Below are 26,973 nucleotides of genomic sequence, written 5' to 3' on the forward strand. Positions count from 1 at the left end.
ACATAATATGTTACACTTATCCAGAGTCCTTAGGCTTAAGGTAGGGTTATGAAATTTATCCCAATAACGGCGGTAATTAATTTTTTAAAAAATGTATCACGTTAAAATATTTATCGCATGCACCATGCTCACTCCCCAAACCCATAAAATCATTTGGACCCAAGCGCCAGCAGAGGGCGCCAAACAAAAAAACAAGTAACAAGCGGACATTATACTGCTGTCATTTTAATCCGAGCGGGGCATGTGCGTTAATTGCATCAAATATTTTAACGTGATTAATTTTAAAAAAATAGTTACCGACCGTTAACGCGATATTTTTGACAGCCCTAGTTTGAACTCGGATGGCTAGCAATGAACAATCATGTGTCAGGGCATTTGATATAGATAGACATCCAATCCGTTTATATTGAAAGTAGGGCTGTCAAAATTATCGCGTTAACGGGCGGCAATTAATTTTTTAAATTAATCACGTTAAAATATTTGACGCAATTAACGCACATGCCCCGCTCAGATTAAAATGACAGCAGTATAATGTCCGCTTGTTACCTGTTTTTTTGTTGTTTGGCGCTCTCTGCTGGTGCTTGGGTCCAAATGATTTTATGGGTTTGAGGAGTGAGCATGGTGCATGACATCAACAATGGTGAGCTACTGGTTTATTTTTTGATTGAAAATTTTACAAATTTTAATAAAACAAAAACGTTAAGAGGGCTTTTAATATAAAATTTCGATCACTTGTACTAACATTTATCTTTTAAGAACTACAAGTTTTTCTATCCATGGATCGCTTTAAGAGAATGTTAATAATGTTAATGGCATCTTGTTGATTTATTGTTATAATAAACAAATACAGTCCTTATGTACCGTATGTTGAATGTATATATCCGTCTTGTGTCTTATCTTTTCATTCCAACAATAATTTACAGAAAAATATGGCATATTTTAGAGATGGTTTGAATTGCGATTAATTACGATTAATTAATTTTTAAGCTGTGATTAACTCGATTAAAAATTTTAATCGTTTGACAGCCAGACTAGATATCCAATTCATTTGAAGCGGATGAACATTTGTTCATTCGCCCCTCCCTGTCCAAATGGATGGGACGTCAATGGCAGTGAATGAGTTTCCGGCACGACGGAAAAACACGTCGAATGGATCGTCAGGTTTACTTTTGTTCCAAAGAAGCTGGAAGCGCGTCTCAGACGGTGACTTCGTTCTTACTGGCAGTCCTCATGGCGTGGGCGTGGCCGGCGGTCGGGATGAAGTGGAGCTGCTCCAGGGTGTTCTGTCGCTTGCCGGCGAAGGCGGCGCGGCGGGCGCCAGGGTGCACATCCCAGTTGCCGTGCTCGTGGCCCGAAGTGGGGTGCGAGTTCATCTTAATCATGTGGTGGCGATCGGCCGACGGCGGCGTGCAGATGTTCTGCTGGGACTGCGTCTTGTGGTGGTGGCTCAGGCGGCCCATGGTGGGAACCATGCCGCCCCGCTCTGACATCAGGCCCATGGCTAGCAGCTGATCCTCCAGACGGTCAGGGGACACCAGGAGACGTTCGTGGGACCTGCAATATGTTCAAATTAATGTGTGCTGCAGTGCGAGAATGGATTCCACAACTGATGATTTTGATGGTCGATTATTGCTGTTATGAGTGAACTCATTGGTCCATAAATCATGACATGTTTATTTAAGTTGTCAAATAAACCCAAATAAAAGTCAGCTATTTTTTTTTTCGAATTTATATTTGTTTTCCAAGGTAACCTCTATTATTCAAAAATATTTCAAATTGCTTAGTTGTGCCCTAAAAACAGTTTAAATTGTTTTTTAATGTAGATGGATGGATGGTTTTTAAAAAATAATATACATTACATAAATGATTGTATTTATTTGTTGTATTTTTATGTTTTACCGTTCCATTTTTAAAGATTTAATTGTTTTTAAAACTATTTACACATTTATTTAGAATCTTTAATTGTCCAAAAAAAGTCATTCATTTTAAGTGATTCTTTAAATCTTAGTTTTTTTTTTTAAATTATTTAATTTTTAAATTATTTATAAGTTGTCCATAAACAGTTTTTTTCGTTTTAAAATTATTCCATGATTTAAATAACTTAAATATCTTTATTTACTGTATTTAGAAAGTTACTGTTATGTTTGACCTGATTGCAAATATCTATTTATTAAGATAATCGTTTAGGTTTTCAGAAGTTTTAAAATATTGACGTATTTTCTCCATTTTACAATGGAAAAAACTAAAAAATATTTTTAAAGCAACACTAGGTAACTTTGCAGTCTTGGTTGATTTTAGCGACGCAGGTGGACAAAAGCGGTAGTGTTTTGCCTTAAGGAAGACCGCGTTTACCATGAGGGCCAGCGCACACCCGCACAGTGTCATAAAATCATGATCTCCCGGTCGCCTGCAGAGGGATTAAACAACATTTCTGTTTCCAGCGGCTGTGTGAAGGATGAATAGTAATGAGGTAATGAACCCCACCCCCCCTATACACACACCCAAACTCGTCACGACTTCAGTTGGGGGGGGGTCACACCAGCGAGTGAATCGAAACAAGGTAAGTACACGATAATATTGCGTTAAAATCATGGTGTCTTTAATTATGCTCTCTCAAATTTAAAGGTTAAAAAAAATTCTTTTAAATATGCCTGTTCAGAAAATTGAGATTTTAGGCTTTCCAATTATTATCACACGTGCAAATAGGACAATTTTGAAACTTGGCCAAATTGGGGGTCTCAGAGCAGAATTTCCAGTCACCCGAGTGTTTTCCGTCATATATATTTTATGAGGGTTGAAAAGTTACCTAGTGTTGCTTTATGTGGCGAGTTTAAATAAAAAAAAAAATAAAAAAAAAACCTGCGCAGCGTCTGCGATGCGGCGCTCCTGGGCCCAGCGCCCATCAAGTTCCTGTAATGCTGCTGCTGCTGTTGGTTGCCGAGGAGACGCGCCAACGTGTTGCCCTCGCCGAAAGCTAGCAGCTGGTCCTGGGAGCGCACGCGGCGCGGCGGGCGCTCAAAGCTGTAGCCCGACGGCACCGGCAGCGGATAAGGGTTGGGCGTGGAGGGCGGCACGTAGGCGCGAGGCCGGGAACCCTCCAGCGGCAGCGTGCCTCGGGACGAACCCCCCGCATAGTCGTCGGCCCAATGCAGGTGGTGCTGCGACGAGTAGAAGGTCGGCGGCGCGTTGGTCGAGCGACGCTTGGAAGAGTAAAAACCCGAATACTCGTCCAGCTCTCTCTCTGAACGACAAAAAAACACCAGTTAGCAAAAAAGTATTGACACAATATAGACTTAGTCATTTAACTAGACTTTCTGCTTTTATTTTGAAGGGTACACACTCAAACTGCATTTTGGTATGAACACCAACGAGCAAGAGTGATAAGTTAAGTCAATGTCTGCCATTGACAGCGACGTCTATTTAGTCAATTTAAGGTGGGTAGGGCGCCTCCGTGAAGTTGGCTCCCCATAAGATGCAAATTTATAGAAAAAGTATGTCATTCGTTTGTGCTGAATTTTTTTTCGTTTGTGCTGCTATCGTTTTTTGAAATGTTAACAATTCTTATATACCCTAATTTTCGGACTATAAGCCGCTACTTTTTTCCCTCATTTTGAATCCTTTGGCTTATAGTCCAGTGCGGTTTATTTGTTGATTTATTTGGGTTAATAGGTAACACTTTATTTGACAGCGGCATCATAAGACTGTCATAAGGACATCATAATTATGACTTGACACTATCATGGGCAGTACTGAATGCTTATGACATGTCAATATGTGTCATGTGGCATATTATGTCACTAACTTCATTTATGTCCAGCTCAGATCTTTTACGTCCATTCAAAAGTGAGATAATTTGCTGGATGACACTAACCGACATCTATTATAAGCATTCATTAATGCTTATGACAGTGTCATGTAATAGTTATGACTGTGTTATAACATTATTATGGCACCACTATCCAAGAAAATGTTACCAAATACCATAACTAGCAATGAATGAAACAACTGGAACAGTAACTGAAGAAATAATTAGCACAGAAGATGATTGTTATTTACATCTGTAGCGCTGCAATGCATGCTAGGAGGAATGTTGGATGACAACAGTGTTGACAGCAGGTGGCAGCAGAGGTTGACTGTCTCCCCCAAGCGAGCGGTGATGGCCAAATGAAGCTTTTAGAAACAATAAGGCTTTGCAGCCAATTGGCCAACTTAATGGTGGTCCATTTGGTCTCATGACAGTTTTATGATACCATTGTCATATGAAGTGTTACCAGTTAATATCTTTTGGTGTAAAAATCCCATAATACAATGAGGAGAACTGCGGCTTATAGTCCAGTGCATCTTATCTATGAACAAATGCAGTTTTCATGTCAAATTTGGTGGGTGGCGGCTTATAGTCAGGTGCGCCTTATAGTCCAGAAATTACGGTAGTTCAATCTGAGGTCAACCAGCCCCCCCCCCCCGCCCATTTTGATTTAAAATTGGGACAAACGTTTGTGCTGTAAAAAGGTTCGTTTGTGCTAATATCGATTTTGAGATATTAATTTCTAAGTGCAGGGTTCAGGTTCCCTTAAGTTAAATTTAAGACTTCTTAAGACCTAACATGGACTTCATTACCTATTGATGTGACTCTTCATCATTCTTTGCGTAACGCCTTATTTTCTTCATTTATACATGGAGGCGTTTATACAACTGACTAGCCTCATAGTTGGCAATATTTACGCGAAATAAATGCTACCAGCATGTTTTTTTGCTTTTAACCAAGAATCGAGACTGTTTTACGTCCACATCTATAAATAATTAAGGGATTTAAGCATTTATTCACAAGAATTTTCGCCAGAAAGCTGTTTACGCCAGGCGGCCGCTAGCCTTGTTTGCTAACAGAGTAGCTTTGTACTTCGACAATATACGTAAAATAAACGCTAACTGCACGTTTTTTTTACTTTTAACCAAGAATAGAGGCTGTTTTACATCCATATCTATGAAGAATTCGGGGATTTAAGTATTTATTCACAAGAATTTTCGCCAGAAAAGCTCTGTTTACGCCAGGCGGCCGCTAGCCTCATTTGCTAACAGAGTAGCATTGTACTTGGACAATATACATAAAATAAACGCTAACTGCACGGTTTCTTTAGCCTGGTACACCAGACTCAACGCTGTTCCAGCTATTGAGTCTGGCCACCCTTCCCACGGAAACAATTTCCAGGGCGGAGCAAGCCACAGCATACAGACAGCGGAGTGGACCAATCAGCGACGGGCAGACGTGACGTTAGAAAAATGGCGACTTCAGGATGACGGACTTGCGCGCGGAAGTAAACATACGAAGAGAGCGGAGTTTATTCGACATGGCTAGCGCGAGACAGATTGTTGTCAGTGACTCGTGTCGATGCGTTTTTGGTCATTTAAAACTGATTTTACCGTGGATTGGAACATATTCTCGGCTCTGCCGTTCACCGTCTGTGTTGCTGAAGGGACGACTGTCGACGCGCAAGAGTGACGTTGCTTGTGAAGAACACGTGACGCAAATAAACGAATCTGATTTGTCGATTGATTTTGTATCTGCTCGAAAAGGCCGTTAATGGGAGGGGTTCCAGACTATTTCTCTCAGTGTTTGAAAAATACAGGGAGAATAGTCTGGCAGAGCCAGGCTACGGTTTCTTTGCTTTTAACCAAGAATCGAGACTGTTTTACATCCATAGCTATGAAGAATTCGGGGATTCAAGCATTTATTCACAAGAATTTTAGCCAGAAAAGCTCTGTTTACGTCAGGCGTCCGCTAGCCTCATTCGCTAACAGTATATAGTGTAGGGTGACCATATTTTGATTTCTAAAAAAAGAGGACACTCAGCCCAGCCTCAGCCCGGCCTCAAGACACTTGAATTTTACTCAAAGTTCACTCAAAGATGCCTATATCACTTTAATATATTTAAAGTGTGCCCCCTCACTCTGGATGGAAAAATGCAGTTTGAAAAAAAAATAAATAATGACTTAAAATATACATATATATATATATATATATATATATCAATACACATACACACAGTAGGCTATGTGCCCACTAAACATTTTTATAAATTACTATCACGACAATTGTCCTTGACAAATTGTTATTCCCATTCAATTGATGTTCTCATTCAATGTTCTACATTGCACACAAACAAAAACCGAAATAAACTGACAAACTATTCAATCAGCATGTTTACAAACGTAGCAGTTCAAAATAACGTTTCCCATAATGCCTAGCGCGGTTTAGCTTACTGATAGCTAGCTGAGGCAAAAATCAAACTTTGCTATAAAAGTTTACAATCATCGGCAGTGCGCCGATGCGACACCAAACGGGATTTTAAAGTCAAAGCTCCGACAGAAGTCAACAGTTGCCATTATATACGTATTTATCATTAAAAAAAAAAAAAAAAAAAACTTCAGGCATTGTGGCCAAATCGTCAATCCAGTAGATGGCGGTAATGCCTCATGATAGGGGTAAACTGCCAACAAAAACAAGAAGAACTACTACTTTCCTCCATTCTCGTAGGAGCCATGTCAACTGTCACCCAGCAGTCGGAGGGATTCTCTTCAAATTGGTCCCATGAAAAATAAAAAATAAAAAAATCATAAAAACCGGACATTTTTATGTATAAAACCCGCCCGGACCACGAGGACACTACGTGAAAGTAGGACTTGTCCGGGCAAAAGAGGACGTTTGGTCACCCTAATATAGTGTATAATGATTATAAAGGGCTATTCTAAAATAAATAGCACTTATACCATAGTTTAAGGAAAACAAGCAGAATATAGGGCATAAAAGATACACGGCACCTTCTTATCATGGAAGCCCAACGTGTGTGTCATGAGCAAGACTGACGCACCACCTCTCGCAATTAGTTGGCGGGACGCTCTGTCCCAACACAAGGAGCCCCGGAGAACGCCCAATATCCAACTGATAACACGACTGACAAGACTCCAACGGCCCCTTTGACGCTGAGGTGGGAAAATCCACAACCCTCTTAGCCCGGACAACAGTAACTCCCGTATCCTCCTGTCCAATCCACAAACAGACAATAATCCCATACACAACCTTCTTCCTGCCCACGGCCCGCCCCGCGAGAGCCTTCAAAAGACTGAATGTTTAACTAAGCGTTGTCATTTCTCTCGGGAACCTTTTGTCGACTTTTGATATGGTGACCTTGGAACAAATTTGCCTCCCCGCCTGTGTTTCTGTTTCGCCTTGCCGTTTTGTAAATTGTCAACTTGTTTTCAGTAAGCCTTCTTTAAACCTTTCAAAATTGAGTCAGATGAACTAAATTGAATGTGTGGAGTTTGCCCTTCTGGCCGGATTGCCGGGGTCTCGCTGGCCGGGATCGTTGGATCTCTGCCAGCACGGGTTCGGCGGTTCGGCTGGCGCGATTCAGGCGGTCTGGCTAAAATGGCATATTCCATCACCTTGCAAAATCGTTTCATAGATTATTGTATTGAATTAATTAATTGATCGCTAAAATATATTGAACTGCCATTGATCATGATTCAGTGTACCTGCCAGCCCCTCCCAAATGGATTAGGCATCTATAGCAGTCAATGGCAGCTAAATAGTTGAGGGGTTTCCAGAAAAAAGGCAGTAACGCAGACACATTAACAAGCACTGAGTCACGGACAAAGCAAGATGAAGTCACGCACGGTGACCCAAATGCGCTCGCCCAGACTGACCGAGCTTCTTGAGGGAGCTGTATCTGCTGATCTCGGGCTTGACGGCGGCCTCGTAGGAGGGTGGCAGCTGCGCCAGGTTGTGGAAGGAGTGCGAGAAGGACGCCTGGCTGGAGCTGTGCCTCATGCCGCCGCCCAGGCTCAATCCTTTGCCGCTACTGCTGCTGGCGATCAGTTTGGGGCCCGAGGACAGCTGCGGGGTGCCGAGGTTGTTCATGCGGGCTCCTCGCTCTGAAAACACAAGATTGGAATAAGCGACCATTTATCACCTTTAATGGACAACTGCGAAACATGACAACATGAGAGAAAGTTCATTCGTCCAAACATTTGTGACCACCACTACCCCCCCCACCACTCCACTGTTTGAAGCTGACGCTCGCGCGTTTAGGCGGCGCGCTAATCGATAGGCGCAAAAAGGATAGGAATGCTTTTATGTAAGAGCGCCAGCGTGGAGGAGGGAACCGTTACACTCATATTCATTACATCACGACACACAAACGAAAATGTACGGTCGAGCGTTATTAAGTGACGTGAAAAAAGACGAGGCGGGGTCACAGAGCGTCCCGTTTGGCGTCGCCTCATGTCTAGGTGGACGGAAGACGGTTGGACCATGCTGGGTCGCCATCTTGTCAATGTTACACAACAAAAACGCGTGCTAATAGCTAATAGGTGACACTCTTAAGTCTTTCAGTGCAATTGACAGTGATAGACAGCCAATTCATATTAATTAGCAGCGTTACAAGACCTAGCTTCATTATGAAATGAGATTAATGGCGAAATCAATCAACAGATTAATCACTCAAATCTATCAACATCATTCGACAGATTAATCTATCATTGACTGTCAATGATCACGTTTCAGTGCCTTTGACGATAAACATCCAATCCATATTGACTTGAAGCGTCATAATTCATAGCTTAATCCCGAAATTTTACTAATTGCAAAATCAATCAACAGATTAATCTCTCAAATTCATCACTCAATCACAACATCATACATTAAATTAATCTATCACTAACTTGTTCGCTGCCAACAATCACGTTTCGGTGCCCTTGACGTCAATGGACGTCCAATTCATTCGGACCTGGCAACAGTTATTAGCACATGTACGCTAACATCAAACGACACGTTCACATAAACATCCAGATGAAATGAAACATATTCACACATGTATCCAAAAAAGTAGCGAGTGAAACAAATGCTGGCATTGCTTTTTTTTGTTGCCTTGGAAACGAGCTGAGCCCTCGGCGATGCTGAGCGTTCCAGGGGAGCTATGGGAGGGGCATGTAAAAGCTACCATGTAAGTGATGTGGAGGTCAGAGAGGGGGAAGGGTGGCTAACATTAAGCAGAGGGCAAAACCGACAACGTACACAATCTCACACACATATAGTAAACAACACAAACAAACACACGCTGAGTTCTTAGTGTCTCAATTGATACCCTCTTAAAGTGAATTCTACCATTATTGCCTAAAATTCCCATAGCGTGGAGCTCCTCAACTCACTTCGATGTGAATCATTGGCACCCAAAAGCACCACATGGACTATACATTGCTTGTTCACAACTCTATGTATGAATGAAAGAGTTGCACATTTGCACACTAAAGGAATTAGAATGATTTCCCGTATTTACTGTTTGAGACTAGGGTTGTTCCGATCATGTTTTTTTGCTCTCGATCCGATCCCAATCATTTTAGTTTGAGTATCTGCCGATCCCGATATTTCCTGATCCAATTGCTTTTTTTTTTTGCTCCCGATTCAATTCCAATCATTCCCGATAATTTTTCCCGATCATATACATTTTGGCAATGCATTAAGAAAAAAATGAATAAAACTTGGACGAATATATACATTCAACATACAGTACATAATTACTGTATTTGTTTATTATGACAATAAATCCTCAAGATGGCATTTACATTATTAACATTCTTTCTGTGAGAGGGATCCACGGATAGAAAGACTTGTAATTTAAAGGATAAATGTGACTTTGTATATTGTGACTAAATATTGCCGTCTAGTGTATTTGTTGGGCTTTCAGTAAATGATACTGGAGCCATTTAACTGTTGTGCCCAAATGCATGATGGGAAATGCACCCATGACTGTGTGTAGTGGTACCAATTGATATATCTTCTCTCCGTTGGGAAATAACATAGGGTATTAAGAAAAAGATCAATTACTACCTTTCTTTCCCACATTGCTTCCCACGATATTTGTAATTGTAGGGAGAGGGATTGTAAGGCTTTTGTCAATTAAAAAAATTCTCCAAAGGCTGCCAAAATTCACTCTACTCATTTTACGCTGCCTTTCAGCTCTATATATAGGTAAAACGGCGCCATTACAGATTGAACGCTACAATGCGTGAGTGGGTCGTGCAGTGCATGCGTTAATTACGTTAAATGTTTTAACGTGATTAATTACCGCTGTTCACGGGATAAATTTGATAACCCTACCTTAAGCCTAAACTAAAGACTCTGGATGAGTGTAACATATTATGTCTGTAACGTTAAATACAATTAGAAAACGATTTAATCAATATATATATATATATATATATATATATATATATATATATACTTAAAAAAGGCATGTCCGATTTTTTTTTGCTGATTCCGATACTTTGAAAATGATGTGATCGGACCCAATCGATCCCGATCGATCGGGACATCTCTATTGAGACTGTTGATATTACTCGAACACACCCAATACAAAATAAATAGCATTTACTTTACCTAGCATTTATCATAGTTTAACAAAAGAAGGAGAATATATTTAAAGTATGAGTAGTTGGACTTTGAGTGATTGGAATTTGCAGCACCAAGACAACGGGCAGACAAGGGCACAACAGATACAGGATGCCTGCTAACTACATAAGTCCAACGCGTGCGTCGTGCAGCTGACTGAGCGAGATTGAAGCTGACGGATCGAGACAAGCAGGTGATGGTCAAGACATCACGTCTGGACAAACAAAACCCACCATCAGCTCTTCCGGTAACCAACAATAAACAACAGTGAAAGAACAATGAAAGGACACGCTCTCCTCACACAAGGAACATCTGTTAATGGAGGAACCCGTTGGACACTAAGCACTCATGTGGCACTGAGGCTGGAAAAATCATCAATTCTTGTTGCTCTGACAACAGTAACGCCCGAAGTCTCCTGCCCAATCCACAACAGACAATAACCCTAAACAACGTACAAACACACCCTTCTTCCAGACTGCCTTATGATAAATTCAATCCGGGTCAAAGGGCGGAATGATGGGGGAAAATATTACATTATGCCTTTGTGATGTATGATTGCTTCTGTGACATAGCTTGTAACAACTTAAATTGTTTTTCACCTTGTTCCCATAGTTAGGAGACGCACCTGAGTAGGGACTCTCACGAGATAACTTGTTTAGCACCATAGTACGCGCTTGAGTCCCTTAAGTTAAGAGAGAATCTCACGAGATAACTTGTTTTGCACTCTTAATATTTACCGTGGGAACAAAACATCTGCTACCGGACAGCACAACCTGGGAACCACGCAAGGAAAACCCCTTTTTCAAGGGGCTGAACCAAAAGTAGCTTTGTCATTGGACGGGGCCGCACCGCCTGGGGGCGGAGGTTGGCCGTCTTCGTCCCCATGTGGCGCGTCCCTACAAAAACAGGACATTTCCGGGCGACCCGTGAAGTCCGCCAGCAGGTCACGTACGGATCGCCTGGCTTTGTTCCTTTGCCGCTTTACTGGAGTGTTTCTGGCTTCCCACTCACTTATCACGGTAAGCGATTTCCATTGCTAAAGGGACATTTTGTTTTGCTGTAACGGGAACGCGGGAATTCTGGGGTTGACAAACTCAGGTCTAGCGTCACGTTACCAGTGTTTTTGCTTGTTTTTGATACTTGTTGCTTGCTCTTGTGGGATTATAATCAATAAATCTCATTTATTCTGCATTTTCTAATCAATAAACATTGTCTGTTTTGCAAAAGTGTGCCTGTTACTGATTCACCGCGAACCTGGAAATTTCGGAAAAACACAGACCCTTCTCACCAGAGCCTTTAAAAGAATGTTTAACTCATCGCTGTCATTCTTCTCGAAAATCTTTTGATTGTTGACCTTGGATCCAGCCTTCCTCTTCATCTGGGTCTTGTTTTGCTTTGCTAGCTGATTGCTATCAACTTGGAATAAATTGTCAAACTTGTGTTTCAAAGCCTTTTTCCAGCTTTAAAAATAGAGTCACTACAAGGGGTTAAAACCAACGTGAACGCGCGAAGTTTGGCCTTTTCACCAGGTTGTCGGAATTGTGCCAGCCCGGGTGGTTGGAATTGTGCTAGCGTGGTTCCGGCAGTTTGGCTGGCGTGATTCCGGCAGTCTGGCTAAAGGGTCAAATTCCAACAACACCATTGACTTGCATTCATTTCCAGGGCAGAACTGACACATCCAATATGGTGGACACGGGACACACCGCAGTAAACATTAAACCTGCTTATTACGGCATCTTTAGATATTTTGAGGGGCAGTTTACATGGCGACTCTGCGACATGAAGACGCAACGACTGAGTAGCAGAATGGCTTCGCGTGCTTATGGTGTTGGCGAAGACGGAAGCCAAAGACGCAATTTTTAGAATCCTGCCTCCAAAGTGGAACGATTCGATTCGGGGGGTCGCAGCGCATTCATATGAATGGAAACTCCCTTCACTTCGATGACGTAAGCACTCGCACACGTCACATGGGCGTGCGCAGCGGTGCTATTAAATATTAAAAACAGCAAATGGCGGAACGTTGCCTTTAATTTACTGTTTTAATAATATTTTTATTTTTAAATATGTTGAAGGTTTCCATTTTTTGTGCCTTTAAATGCCACTGCTTGGAGTGGACGGGCATGTTATTTTCCGGACTGAGAACTTGGTGGGGTCAAAGTGCATCATTTGCTGTTGCCTTGTAAATCTTCACTGCCCTGTAGGGCCTGGCATGAATACTACATCGTTTTCATGCGGAATTGCGACATTGTTCGAATGGAGACGAAACCATATAAATGCAAATTTGAAATTTTTCGTATTCTTGGAGAGTCACCATGTAAACGGCCCCTGAGTTGACTTCTCAAAACAAACTCCCCCAAGCAAACACGAATCACGGATGTTCGCGTGTCATCACTGCGAGACACGATAGGAAATCCGGGTATACGGACGAGATACTCACTGCGGTTATCCTTGCTCTGCAGGATGGGCGTATACATGTTTTTGGCCGTGCGTCCGTCGGAGGTGGTCAGCATGTTGTTTCTCTCGCCGTGTTGCACCGGACTCGACTGGTGGCGCAGGATGTCCACCAGTGACCTGTCACGAGAAAGCAAAGGTTGCCAATCGTTTCCTTCGGGATGAGTTCGCGATCGGAAATGGCGGCTCACCTTGGCATGTTGGCGTCTCGGTTGCGCGGGCGGCGCGCCACCTTGCTGAAGGCGATCCGGACGCCCACGGCGACCACCAGCGTGAAGGAAAGCACGCCGCCGATTACATATGCAGTACTAAAATGAGATGTAAAGGGAAATTTCATCACTGACTGACGTTGATGGCGCTTGACGTCCAATCCATTTGAGGTGGGAGGGTTCAAAGGTTTGGACGGCTACTAGTGATAAACTCAGCAAAATGGTAACTGGACGCCACACGATTGGACGTCTAGCATCACCAATAGCACAGACTTAATAAGTGCTGCAACAATTAATCAATTAACTTGAGTAATTTGATTAGAAAAAGCTTCAAATCAAATTTTGCTGCATCAAGTATTCGTTGAAATAGATTGGCGGTGTAACAGTTTTGAAATTGTTTGCATTTAGTTTTATTGATTTGGGTGGATATACTGACCTCTAGTTGCAACAGTGAATATGATACAACTCTTTTAACATGGCCAAATCCAGCTGATCCCTGTTAAGACTAATATAAGGTAAGTTTTTCTTTGAGCTAATATGTTTTATATGCATTCGTCATTTAGTTTATAGGTATATTTAGCCATTTTTTGTGGAAAAAAAAACAAACATTTTAGCGCATTTAAGCTAGCCTATGTAACTTAGCCAATTGTTTTTTTGTCGTACTTAGATCCTCATTTTTTCATACCGTTTGAGGCCAAGCTCAGGTATTTTAATCTATTTTCTTTAATGAATGTACAATTCTGAATGGTTTGATGAAACACTCAGGGATTTTGTATTGTATTCGCATTTTTTGCTCTTTTGAAAGTGCAATCTTGCAATCTTCCTTATCCGATTACTCGATCTTTCGAGCTAACTAGTTGATTGATTAATCAACTACTAAAATAATCGATAGCTGCAGTCCTAGACTTAATTAACAGCCAATTAACACGTTTCAGTGCCACTTACGTTGATAGACGTCCAATCCGTATTGACCAGTTGCGTTATAATTCATAGCTTAATCGCAAAATCAGTCAAGAGATGAATCTTCCAAATTCCTAAGGGAATTGCAACATTAGTCGACAGATTCATCTATCATGAACTCATTTACAGCAAATGATAATGTTTCGGTGTTATTGACTGCGATACATGTCCAATCGATATTGACTCGCAGTGTTGTAACTCATAAATTAATTGCAAAATTCGATTAATCGCACAATCAGTAAAGCAATTAATCGTCTGAATTCAGTCATTTACAATATCATTTGACAGATTAAACTGTAATTAACTCATTTACAGCCACTGATCACCTTTCAGGGCCATTTGCACTGGCGTTATAGGTTAGCGTTAAGCTACCAGACTTTTTTGAATGGTTTGGTTAAAAAATGTGGCATTTAAAATGCACGATAAAAGAAGTAAAACATCCAACTTACCTGCTGTTCTGCTGTTGTAGCGTCTCAAAGTCCGGGTCGGGCTTGTCTTCGGCGGGCACGGTGACTGGCACCTGCGGGTCGGCCCATTCGGGTGATTTGTAGTTGGTGCAAGACTCCTGGTCCAGACGGTTGCGCTGGTGCTCGCAGCAGAAGCGGTAATGGCACGTGCCGCAGCAGTAGATGTAACTTCCCTTGGAGCAGTTGAAGGTACTGTCGAAGTGACCCATCACGTCGAAATAGCCCCTGAGCGGACAAATACAATCACGCTCAGAGGCCAAGAGGTTAAAACTATGCCGGAACCGTGGGGTGTGATGTCATTTTTAGACAAGAACTAAGTGGAAAAAATGAACTTTGATGACGATAGCCGTCCAATCATGTGGCATCTAAGCCATTTGAAGTGCGAGGTAGTCTATAGGCATCAATGGCATACAATGAGTTGACATATCAATTCATGTTGCGATTAACCAATGAATCTGAAAGATTAATCTGTTCACAAATTTTGCAATTAATCCAATTTTGTCTCTGAATTCTAAATAGTATATCACTTATAGACGTCCAACCCATTTGAAATGGGAGGTGGGTAGCGAACGAATCCATGTCTATCCACGACGATACCATTGAAACATACGGAACCCTTAAAGGGACATGCACAGTAAAAAAATTAATTTAAGCAATCTGATGCGCACCAGGTTGTTTCTAGTGCGCACGAGAAACTATCAGGTAAACATTAGCATTGTACAGCATTTAAGCTAGCGGACTTTTGCTATGCATGCTATCCAATCGTTGTAAAATTTAGTATTATATAGCATTTAAGCTAGCGGACTTTTGCTATGCAAGTTAGCGAATTGTTGTAAACATTATCATTATATTGCATTTAAGCTAGCGGACCTTTGCTATGCAAGTTAGATATATGTTGTAAATATTAGCATTATATAGCATTTAAGATACGGACTTTTGCTATATAAGTTAGCCAATTGTTGTAGACATTAGAGCTGTATAGCATTTACTCTAGCAGTCTTTTGCGCTGCAAACTAGCCAATTGTTGTAAACATTGGTTAGCTACATTCACTAACAGACTACCATTGTACTTTGACATATTTCCGTAAAGTAAATGCTAAACGCACGTTTTTTTTTTCTTTCAACCAAGAATCGAGACTGTTTTACATCCATATCTATAAAGAATTCGGGGATTTAAGCACAAGAATTTTCACCGGAAAAGCTCTGTTTACATATGGCGGCCGCTAGCTACATTTACTAACAGATTAGCATTGTACTTCTACATATTTACGAGAAAAAAAATGCTAACTGCACGTTTGTTTGTTTTTTTGCTTTTAACCAAGAATCGAGACTGTTTTAGGTCCACATGTATAAAGAATTCAGGAATTTAAGCACAAGAATTTTCACCGGAAAAGCTCTGTTTACATATGGCGGCCGCTAGCTACATTTACTAACAGATTAGCATTGTACTTCTACATATTTACGAGAAAAAAAATGCTAACTGCACGTTTTTTTTTTTTTTTTTTTTGCTTTTAACCAAGAATCGAGACTGTTTTAGGTCCACATGTATAAAGAATTCGGGAATTTAAGCACAAGAATTTTCACCGGAAAAGCTCTGTTTATATAAGGCGGCTGCTAGCTACATTTACTAACAGACTAGCATTGTACTTCGACATATTTATGAAAAAAAAACGCTAACTGCATGTTTTTTTTGCTTTTAACCAAGAAGCCAGACTGTTTTACGTCCATATCTATAAAGAATTCAGTGATTTGATCAATTGTTCATAAGAATTTTCAAGAAAAAAGCTCTTTGTGATTCCACTCAGTCAGCCAAAAAACAGGCCCCCTATTTATTGGCCCCGTGTCCCGTCAATACATTATGAAGTCTATGTTTGCCTTTTCTGCTTGGTTGCAAAACAAACTCGCTAGCCCCAAAGGTAAGTGCACGCAGGTATTTCTGCCTATTAAACTTCTTTGTCAGCTTGTTGTTTTATTTATTGCATCACTTATGGCGCTGTGGAAAAAAACGCTTGGTCGGCAGTAACATTCTAATGAATGACATTGTAGTAAAAGTTGCAGGTTTTTTTTTTTACTCTTTCACTGCAATTACTGGCAATAGACATGAAATTCATTTCGACTGGGAGTGGCTAGCTGCATTTGTAGATTAATTGCAAAAATTATATTAATCGCAAAAGTAGTCGCCAGATTAAATTGAAGTGAAATTGAAGGATTGAATAAAATATTAATTTGTCATAAACTCGTTTACAGCCAAAGATCATGTTTCAGTGCCACTGACAGGGAGGGACTGATTCGGAAATTCATCGCAAACAGACTTCATAATGATATTGACGGGAGACGAGATGCGGTGGTTAATAGGGGGCCTGCATCGTTGGCATGGCCGTCAAAGCTGACCGAGTGGAATCACAGACAAAGAGCTTTTTTTGTTGAAAAATTTTGTGAAGCAGTGCTTAAACCCCGGAATTTTTATAGATATGGACGTAAAACAGTCTCGATTCTTGGTTAAAAGCAAAAAAAAACAAAAAAAAAAAACGTGCAATTAGCATTTGTTTTACGTAAATATGTCAAAGTACGATGCTAGTCTGACAGTCAATGTGGCGGCCGCCATATGTAAACAGAGCTTTTTCCGGTGAAAATTCTTGTGAAGAAATGCTTAAATCCCCGAATTCTTTATAGATATGGATTTAAAACAGTCTCGATTCTTGGTTAAAAGCAAAAAAAAGCTGTGCAGTTAGCATTTATTTTACGTAAATGTGTCAAAGTACGATGCTAGTCTGTTAGTCAATGTGGCGGCCGGCGTATTCAAACCGAGCTTTTCTGGTGAAAATTCTTGTGAATAAATGCTTAAATCGTGGAATTCTTTATAGATATGAACGTAAAACGGTTTCGATTCTTGGTTAAAAGCAAAAAAAAAAAACTGCAGTTAGCATTTATTTTACGTAAACATGTCAAAGTACGATGCTAGTCTGTTAGTCAATGTGGCGGCCGCCATATGTAAACGGAGCTTTTCCGGTGAAAATTCTTGTGAATAAATGCTTAAATCCCCGAATTCTTAATATATACGGATGTAAAACAGTCTGAATTCTTGGTTAAAAGCACACAAAAAAAATAGTGCAGTTAGCATTTATTTTACGTAAATGTGTCGAAGTACGATGCTAGTCTGTTAGTCAATGTGGCGGCCGGCGTATTTAAATGGAGCTTTTCCGGTGAAAATTCTTGTGAATAAATGCTTAAATCGTGGAATTCTTTATAGACATGAACATAAAACGGTCTGGATTCTTGGTTAAAAGCAAAAAAAAACAGCTAGCATTTATTTTACGTAAATATGTCAAAGAATGATGCTAGTCTGTTAGACAATGTGGCAGCAGCCTTACAGCAAAGAGCTTTTTACGTTGAAAATTCTTGTGATAAAACGAAAAATATAATACCTTGAATTACCTTGAACAAATCACTCCTGAGACAATCCTTCCTGTTTGTATGCGGTACAGCTTTCGTACTTTTTCAACCTGAATCCGGCGTTGGATATCCGCATATGTCGCTGCGATCGACTGCGAATAACTGAAGCGGATTGTGGGATGGCCCCCTACTTGAAGGTCGAATCTGACCTGTCGATATCATCATGAAGTCTATGATCGCAAAATTAGCTGATGGATCAATCAATCAAAATTCTTTGATGAATCGACACACTTAAGAGGTTAAACCATCATGAACTCATTCACAGCCAACCATCATTTCTCAGTGCCATTGGCAGCAATAGACTTTACAATGATCTTTATGGGTTTACAGTGTGAGAAATCGTAGATTAATCGCAAAGATTAGTAAAAAAACAATCAACATTCTGTCAAATTCAAAATTATTTGGATTAGTCGATGATTAACTTGTTTGGAATTAACCGCAAAATTAGTTGGACAATTCTATCAAATTTATTAACACTAAAATGATTTGACATCTTAATCTATGATTAGCTCGTTTGCAGCCAGTTGTCATGACGTCCAATCAAATTTTGACTAGGAGGGTCTGACAGCATTAGAATTCTGTATTTTCATCACAAAACTATCTGACAGATTAATCTATAAATTTGCCTGATTGCAAAATCCTTTGAAAGATTAATCTTTCATTAGCCCATTTACTGCCAACGACCATGTTAAAATGTAATAGATGCTTGTTGCTTTCAATTGCAGCTAATGAGTTCATATAATTAGTAATTGAATATGATTTTGTGACGATCCGTGTATCTGTTCAATGTCTCAAAAGTGTTTTTGTCTGCCAAACAGTCGCTAGGCAACCGCCTCCGCAAGCGAGCATCGTCCCACACGTCGTACCTGCACACGTCCACGTCCACCAGCTGCCTCGGGGCTGGCGCCACCTGCGCGGCGCCCAGCGGGGGCTTTAGGGCGTCGTCAGTCACGTTCCTGGGCAACATGGTCTGAGGGAGGGGCTTGGGGGGCGTTTCGGCCGCGTCCTCCACCTCCGCCTTCTTGAGCGCCCCCTTCGGCGGCGCTTTGTAGCCCGTGAGAAGGAAAAGGGTGTCGCGCTGGGCGGCTTTGCCGGCGGGCGGCGGCTTCTTGACATCGTTATCGGTGGTTACCGTGGAAACAGCAAGGCAGGAGAAAAGCAGCAGGGAGCAGCAAAATATCCCTGGTGAGTTTGTGGCTTTCGTCGTCATGGCGATGCTCGGTAGAAAAAAAAAAAAAAAAAGCAACAACTAAAAAGCAACGTCCGTTTCAGGACGGGTTATAAAAAGCTATGAAAATTTTGGTCTGGCACCTGAATGTAAACGTGAAGGCGTCCTTGTGTAAACGCAGCTTGTTGCTAGGCGACGCCCTGGAAATGTAAACTCTGGCGTCATCAGAGCACAAAATGGACGCCGGAGCGAAGCAGACGGAGTGTAAACATCGAAGTGTAAACTTTTGCCAGGAATAAAGAGGTGACCGGCAGCTGAATGAGCCTCAAGGCAAACGCGTGAAAGAAAGCCGGGCTTACGCGCCGCGTCTCGGCCCCCGACTGAGTTCCGAGAGCGGCTCGGGTCCGGTTCTAGCGGGGCGCCGCCTTTCCGCCCGCAGGCCACGCCTGAACGAGCCCGGATTCATTCGGTGGCAACGCGGTTACGGCTCGGTGGCGTAAAGGGAAGGTCGCGGAAGTTGAAGCGTCGTCACGCCCGGATCATGGCAGCTGTGATTTTTTTTTTTGTTTCTCGTCTTGACACGCTGATCACTTTGGCACCGGCGGTTGCTTTTGAACATGGGGAGAATCTCCAGGACACTCACGGGTTCCTCCAGCGTCTCCTTACGCTGCAAAAAAAAAAAAAGGGATTTTAGTGAATTTTGTTGAAATGAGGTCAAAGGTCGTCGTTCTGTTTGCATGTTTTGGGTCTTTTTACGTTCAAGATAACTCAAGAACGAATAAAGGCATTGCTAGCAAACTTGCAGGATGTTAGGAATCTGAAATAGAGGAGGTGATTACATTTTGGGGTAATGAGGTCAAAGGTCACACAGTTCGGATTCTATATTGTGTTCAAGATAACAATTCCGTTATTCATTCTTGAGTTTGCAAACATGTAGGACATTTGTAATATGAAGTAAAAGAGGTGATTAAATTCTGGGGGCAATAAGGTCAAAGTTCACAGCCTTTTTTATGTTTTTTTTTTTTATATTTGCCATCAAGGTGACTTGGGAATGAAGAAATAGATGAATAAAAAACTTGCAGAATGATGGAATATGAAACAGAAGACGTGATTCAATTTTGAGGTAATGAGGTCAAAGGTCACATAGTTCGATTTCTATATTTTGTGTCTCTTTGTGTTCAAGATAACATTTCCTTTATTCGCTCTTGAGTTAGCAAACTTGCAGGACGTTTGTAATATGAAATAAAGGAGGTGATTCAATTCTGGTCAATAAGGTCAAAGGTCACAGAGGTTTTTATGTTTTTCTTTGCATATTTGTGTTCAATATGATTTGAGAATGAATAGATGGATGAATAACAAACTTGCAGGATGGTGGAATATGAAATAGAAGACGTGATTCAATTTTGAGGTAATGAGGTCAAAGGTCACATAGTTCTGTTTCTGTATTTGTGGTCTCTTTGTAGTGAAGTAAACTCAGACGAATAAAGGGATTGCTACCAAACTTGCAGGGTGTTTAGAATATGAAATAGAAGAGCTCATAAAATTTTGGTGTCACGGGGGCACAGGTCACAGAGTTCTGTTTGCATGTTTTGGGTCTTTTTGTGTTCAAGATAAATTAGGGATCATTACCTGAAGTTACAGGATGTTTTGAATTTGAAATAGAAAAGCTGATTAAATTTTGGGGTAATGGGGTCAAAGGTCACATAGTTCTGTTTCTACATTTTTGGTGTCTGTTTTCAAGATAGTTCTTTAGTTATCAAACTTGCAGGATGTTCGGAATATGAAATAGAAGAAATTATTAAATTTTGGGGCAATAAGGTCAAAGGTCACAGAGGTTTGTATGGGTTTTTTTGTATATTTGTGTCAGTATAACAATCTTTTTATTCATTCGCAAGTTAACAAACTTGCTGGATGTCTGGAATATGAAACGGAAGAGGTGATTAAATTTTGAGGTAGTGGGGGCAAAGATCACAGAGTTTTGTTTGCATGTTTTGGGTCTTTATGTGTTCAAGATAACTCAAGAACAAATAAAGGGATAATTACCTGAAGTTGCAGGATGTTTGGAATATGCAATAAACGTGATTGAATTTTGGGGTAGTGAGGTCAAAGGTCACAGAGGTTTGTATGTTTATGTTCAAGATAACGAGAGTGAATAAAGAGATGAGTAACAAACTTGCAGGATGCTTTGAATATGCAATAGAAGACATGATTAAATTTTAGGGTAATGAGGTCAAAGGTCATAGAGGTTTTTAAGATTTTTTGTATATTTGTGTTCAACAACGAAAAAAGAGATTAGAGATTATCGTTCGGTTTCCATATTTTTGGTCTATACTTTGTAGTCAAGAAAATTCAAGAATGAATAAAAGGGATTTCTAGCAAACTTGCAGGATGTTAGGAATATGAAACAGAAGAGGTGATTTTTTTTTGGGAGGTAATGAGGTCAAAGGTCATAGAGGTTTGTAAGTTCTTTTTTCTACTTGTGTTCAAAAATGAATAACGAGATTAGTCACAAACTTGCAGGATGTTTGGAATATGAAATGGAAGCGGATTACATTATGGGGAAACAAGGTCAAAGGTCAGTAAAAGGTATTTCGCAATACCTTTTTTGATACTTAACTCATTGGCTGCCATTAAATCAATCGCGTAATCGCAATATTATTTGACTGATTAGCGGTGCTAGGTGTCCAATTCATTTGAAGTGGGAGGGATGCCACCCTCCCACTTCAAATGGATTGTATGTCTACTAGTGATAAACTCATTGGTGGGATGACCCGTTGGGCTAGCACACCGGCAGTCAAAAAGACTAAACTCCAAGCGAGGACTCCACGTCCAGGAGTTTTTTTGCACTTTGGCTGCGGCTTCCCCAACATTTCCCACAATGCACCGGAGGCGCCCACGAAAGGCGTGTGGGCGGGCGGCCGCTCGTTGACTCGGCTCCGACGTGGGCGAACGGAATAAAAAACAAAAAAAAAATTTCAACATGCAACATCATCGTCCTCGCCAACGCGCGCTCGGCTCCGGGCGCGTGATGACCAACAAAATAAAAGAAACCAGACCGTCAAAATAAAAGACTATCAGGTGATGATTGTATTTTGGATGGAAAAAGGGGAGTTGTTTTTAAAATGTGTTATTTAACTTGTTCAATGTCATTGACGATGATAGATGTCCAACTGTGCGGCGTCCAATATTCCATCTGCTAGGAATTGAAATGAGATTACCACTAGTAGATATCTATTAGATTGAATTAACCCTTTAAGTACCCCTACCTACCTACATCTCAAAATAACTATCCCAAAACATGTATTATACATCGTTGTCAGTGGTGGAATGTACTTGAATTGATTTTTTGTGTATCTGTACTTTACTGGAGTACAAATATGAAGTGGTACTTTCACTACATTTTACAGCACGAATCTGTACCTTATACTACATTTCTTTTTGAAATTTTTGCCTGTGTTATACGTTACTTTTGTTTGTTTTTCTCTCATTGTAAATTGACAGTTTCGCTTTCATGCCTCCGGCGCAATCAATAAACCCTGTGCATCTATACCGTTAAGACAAGTACAAGCAAGATTAGGCAGGTGAACAAGATATTGACTAATAAAAAAACAACAGTGAAAGCAGCATGCCTTCAAATGGGTGCCGCACACTCTTGTACAGTAGGTGGAAGTATGCACCTTATAGTTGCTTGCAATCCGCCATTAAGATAAGTTTTGGAGTTTTTTTGAGCTTGTTAAATTTTTATCATAGACTTCATAATGGTATTGACAGGTCAGATCGGTCATGCACTTTGCCTGGCCTTCAAGTAGCGGGCCCCCCCACATAAAAGGATTTAAGCATTTATTCACAAGAATATTCATTGGAAAAGCTCTGTTTACATATGGCGGCCGCCACATTGACTGACAGACTAGCATCGTGCTTCAACATTTGCGTAAAATAAATGCTAACGGCACTTTTTTTGTTTTGTTTTTTGCTTTTAACCAAGAATCGGGACTATTTTACGTCCATATCTATAAAGAATTTGGGGATTTAAGCATTTATTCACAAGAATTCTCACCGGAAAAGCTCTGTTTACATAAGGCAGCCGCAAGCTATATTCCCTAACAGACTAACATTGTACTCCGACATATTTACGTAAAATAAATGCTAACTGCACGTTTTTTGTTTTTTTTTTGCTTTAACCAAGAATCAAGAATGTTTTACGTCCATATCTATAAAGAATTGGGGGATTTAAGCATTTATTCACAAGAATCTTCATTGGAAAAGCTCTGTTTATATATGGCGGCCGCTAGCTACATTCACTGACTAGCATTGTACTTAGGCATATTTACAGAAAAAATAAATGCTAACTGCACGGTTTTTTGTTTTTTTTTTGTTTTTTGCTTTTAACCAAGAATCGAGACTGTTTTACGTCATATGTATAAAGAATTCAGGGATTTAAGCATTTACTCAGAAGAATTTTCATTGGAAAAGCTGTGTTTACATTTGGCGACCGCCACATTGACTGACAGACGATCATCGTTCTTTGACATTTATGTAAAATAAATGCCAACTGCACATTTTTTTTGCTTTTAACCAAGAATCAAGACTGTTTTACGTCCATGTCTATAAAGAATTCGGAGATTTAAGCATTTCTTCACAAAAATTTTCACCGGAGAAGCTCTGTTTACATAAGGCAACCGGTAGCTAAATTCCCTAACAGTCTAGCATTGTACTCCCGACAAATTTAAGTACAACAAATGCTAACTGCACGTTTTTTTTTTTTTGCTTTTAACCAAGAATCGGAAAAGCTCTGTTTACATAAGACGGCCGCTAGCTAAATTCCCTACAGACTAGCATTGTACTCCGACATATTTAAGTAAAACAAAAGCTAACTGCACGTATTTTTTGCTTTTAACCAAGAAACGAGATTGTTTTGGGTTCATATCTATAAAGAATTCGGGGATTTAAACATTTATTCACAATAACTTTTACCGGAAAAGCTCTGTTTACTTAAGGCGGCCGGTAGCTACATTCACAGACTAGCATTGTACTTTGACATATTTTTATGGAAAATATATGCTAACGGCACATTTTTTTTTGCATTTAACCAACAATCAAGACTGTTTTGGGTCCATATATATATAAAGAATTCGGGGATTCAAGCATTTATTTGCAAGAATTTTCACCGGAAAAGCTCTGTTTACATAAGGTGGCCGCTAGCTACATTCACTAACAGACTAGCATTGTACTTCGACATATTTACGTAAGATAAATGCTAACTGCACTTTTTTTTTTTTTTTCCTTTTGACCAAGAACAGAGACTGTTTTACGTCCATATCTACAAAGAATTCAGGGATTGAAGCATTTATTCACAAGAATTTTCAACAAAAAAAAGTGATTCCACTTGATTTGTGATTCCACTCTGTCAGCTTTGACTGCCTCGCCAACAATGCAGGCACCCTATTTATTGGCCCCGTGCCCTGTGTCCCATCAATACATTATGAAGTCTACGCTTTTATTACTTTTCCCCCATTCTGCACGGTTATGAAATACATTTTTATTTAAAATATAATATATTTATCACACTTTTGTATTGGGAGAAAAGACTTTAAATTTTAAAGCAAGTACTTTTGTCCTTTACTTTCATAATTTTTTTTGGGATACTTATATTTTTACTTTAGTTATTTTTTCCCCTGCATCTGTACTTTGACTTAAGTAAAAAAAAAAAAAAAAATCATCCGCCACTGGCCATTGTACTGTCCTCGCCAAGACATTGGAGCTAAGTCCTAGCTAGATGGCGAGCTAAATTGGAAACTTTCCCTGTCTCACTCAGCTGCACAACTTCCTCGTAGTTAGCTCTGATTGGTTCAAATGTGCGTGTTTTCTGGAACAGCAAAAAAAAAAAAAGTTGTTGAATTAATGCGACAGAAAAAGGAAAATGTAACATAAAATCTTTAAGAGCAACGAAAGAGTTGAGGAAGCTTATTTATCATATTTAGTTTTATTTGCTCTGATGGTGAGGTTTAGAAAATCTTAGCTGTCAATGTGCACTTTGACTTATATTTGTTCATTTATGTTAGGCTACTTTTTCATTTCTTTATGATTTTAAAAAGTCAATGTTTGCGCGATCTTCAAAATATATTCCATTTCACTCTGCATAATATAAGTCATTTGTACTTATTTTTCTAAATGTATGTCACTTATATCTTAATTATTAAAAACAAAAAAAAACGAAAGCAAAAGTAAATGTTTACATTAAAGAACATACGACACGAGAAAAAAGTCTTAAATGGCATTATTATGTGAATTAGAATCATATTTTGAGACGATTCGACTATATACAACAATTTAGCAAAGCACAGATGACGAGAAATTAGTCTTTTAATCTGCTGGTTAGCCACGCCTACCATTATAGGGCTTTAGCGTCCCCAACAGGTGGATGACATCAGCGGTAGACTGGGCTCATTGATTTTACGATTCAGCCCATTGAGGGGGAATTATTCAGAACGAGGAAAACGCGACGAAGAAAGCCGCAAAATGTCATTGTTTCAGTCTCTCTACTCCAATATTTTTACAGGATATTCTTTTTATCCAAGTATTTTTCCCCAATAGCTATATAAATGGCTTGAGAAGGACCAGTCAGCCCGTCGAGGGGGAACTATTCACAACGAGGAAAACGCGACGAAGAGAGCGGCAAAATGCCATTTTTTTCTGTCTCTTTACTTCAATATTTTTACAGGATATTCTTTTTATCCAAGTATTTTCCCCAATTGCTAAATAAATGGCATGGTCATGACCAATAACAGTCTTGTGCTGAATGGAATATGAAATAATAAAAATCCATTTATTCAGGACGACATGGCAAAATTACTCCATAATGGTCAAAACTGTCGACTTCACGTTTACTGTCGCACCTCCCGTACGATATTTTATGACACCTAAATCGGACATATGTCATTTCCCTTCCCCGGCTTCGGAGAATGTAAACAAACCAGAAGGCGTGACAGCTAGCCGACATGCTAACCCGAACCGAGTGATGTTTCAAAGTCTTCAAAGCGTAAAATCACACATAACTATCCTGGATTATTTGACATGACAACCCGGTTGTCGATTGTCTTCGCGGATCGGCAAACCGCCCGGCGGAGAGCAATTTACAGTTCGTTCCCCGGAGGAGGGTGGCGGCTGGAGTTGTTGTGCAGCTAACGTGCTGCTGCTAATGAGCATTAGGAGAGCTTTTTACATGCCTATCAATGATCAAACGTAATAGTCCTTCATTTAAAGGAAGTTTGTAGTGTTTACTTTGTAATCGCTGTACTCATATTTGACATAATACAAAACAAGATGTTTACTCACTTCCTCGTAAGTCCAATGGTCCCACAGTAAATATCCACGGTGAATGGGAACCTTTTGAAACTCCAAAAAGGCGCATATGCCTCTCCCTCATACTGAATCATTTTTCTGCAGCCGTTTCGCTAGCGTGATGCGAAAAATAAACGTATTAATCCGCAAAATCAGATGAATCCTTCGTCCTCATACACAACAGTACACTGTAGCGTGAAGAGGACGTCTTCTACCGTACACGTCACAGCGCCCTCCTCCTCAATGCAAGACCGAAGCCGGAAGTCACTCATTTTCATGGCGCGGGATTCAAAAAGCTAAATAAAAATAGCGATCGCTTCCACACACATCCAAGCGGCCCATATCATTCAGGGGCATAAAATACCGCGTGTATTATGAAATAAACATGCTTTTTCGTGTCACATGCACTTTAAGTTCAATTTTAATATACATCCTATGTTCTTAAGTAGTTAAAATTGAGATTTGGCATTTAGTATGTGA

The 26,973-nt window shown here is 40.2% G+C and overlaps 1 protein-coding gene across 1 annotated transcript in view; it reads right to left on the reverse strand.

Moving 5' to 3' along the window:
* Nucleotides 1-782: 782 nt before the first annotated feature.
* The window catches only part of LOC130910159 (protein shisa-6-like), a 32,988-nt gene continuing 6,797 nt past the window's right edge, over nt 783-26,973 (reverse strand). The window contains exons 2-8 of the mRNA XM_057827171.1: nt 18,851-19,819; nt 14,514-14,756; nt 13,087-13,203; nt 12,882-13,015; nt 7,702-7,929; nt 2,860-3,241; nt 783-1,554 (exon numbers count right to left, since the gene is read on the reverse strand). Of these exons, the coding sequence (XP_057683154.1) occupies nt 1,197-1,554; nt 2,860-3,241; nt 7,702-7,929; nt 12,882-13,015; nt 13,087-13,203; nt 14,514-14,756; nt 18,851-19,194 (1,806 nt within the window). The 5' untranslated portion in view covers nt 19,195-19,819 and the 3' untranslated portion in view covers nt 783-1,196. The remainder of the gene's footprint in view (nt 1,555-2,859; nt 3,242-7,701; nt 7,930-12,881; nt 13,016-13,086; nt 13,204-14,513; nt 14,757-18,850; nt 19,820-26,973) is intronic.

The sequence above is a fragment of the Corythoichthys intestinalis genome, chromosome 22 (assembly GCF_030265065.1).
Source record: "Corythoichthys intestinalis isolate RoL2023-P3 chromosome 22, ASM3026506v1, whole genome shotgun sequence".
Lineage (NCBI taxonomy): Eukaryota > Metazoa > Chordata > Actinopteri > Syngnathiformes > Syngnathidae > Corythoichthys > Corythoichthys intestinalis.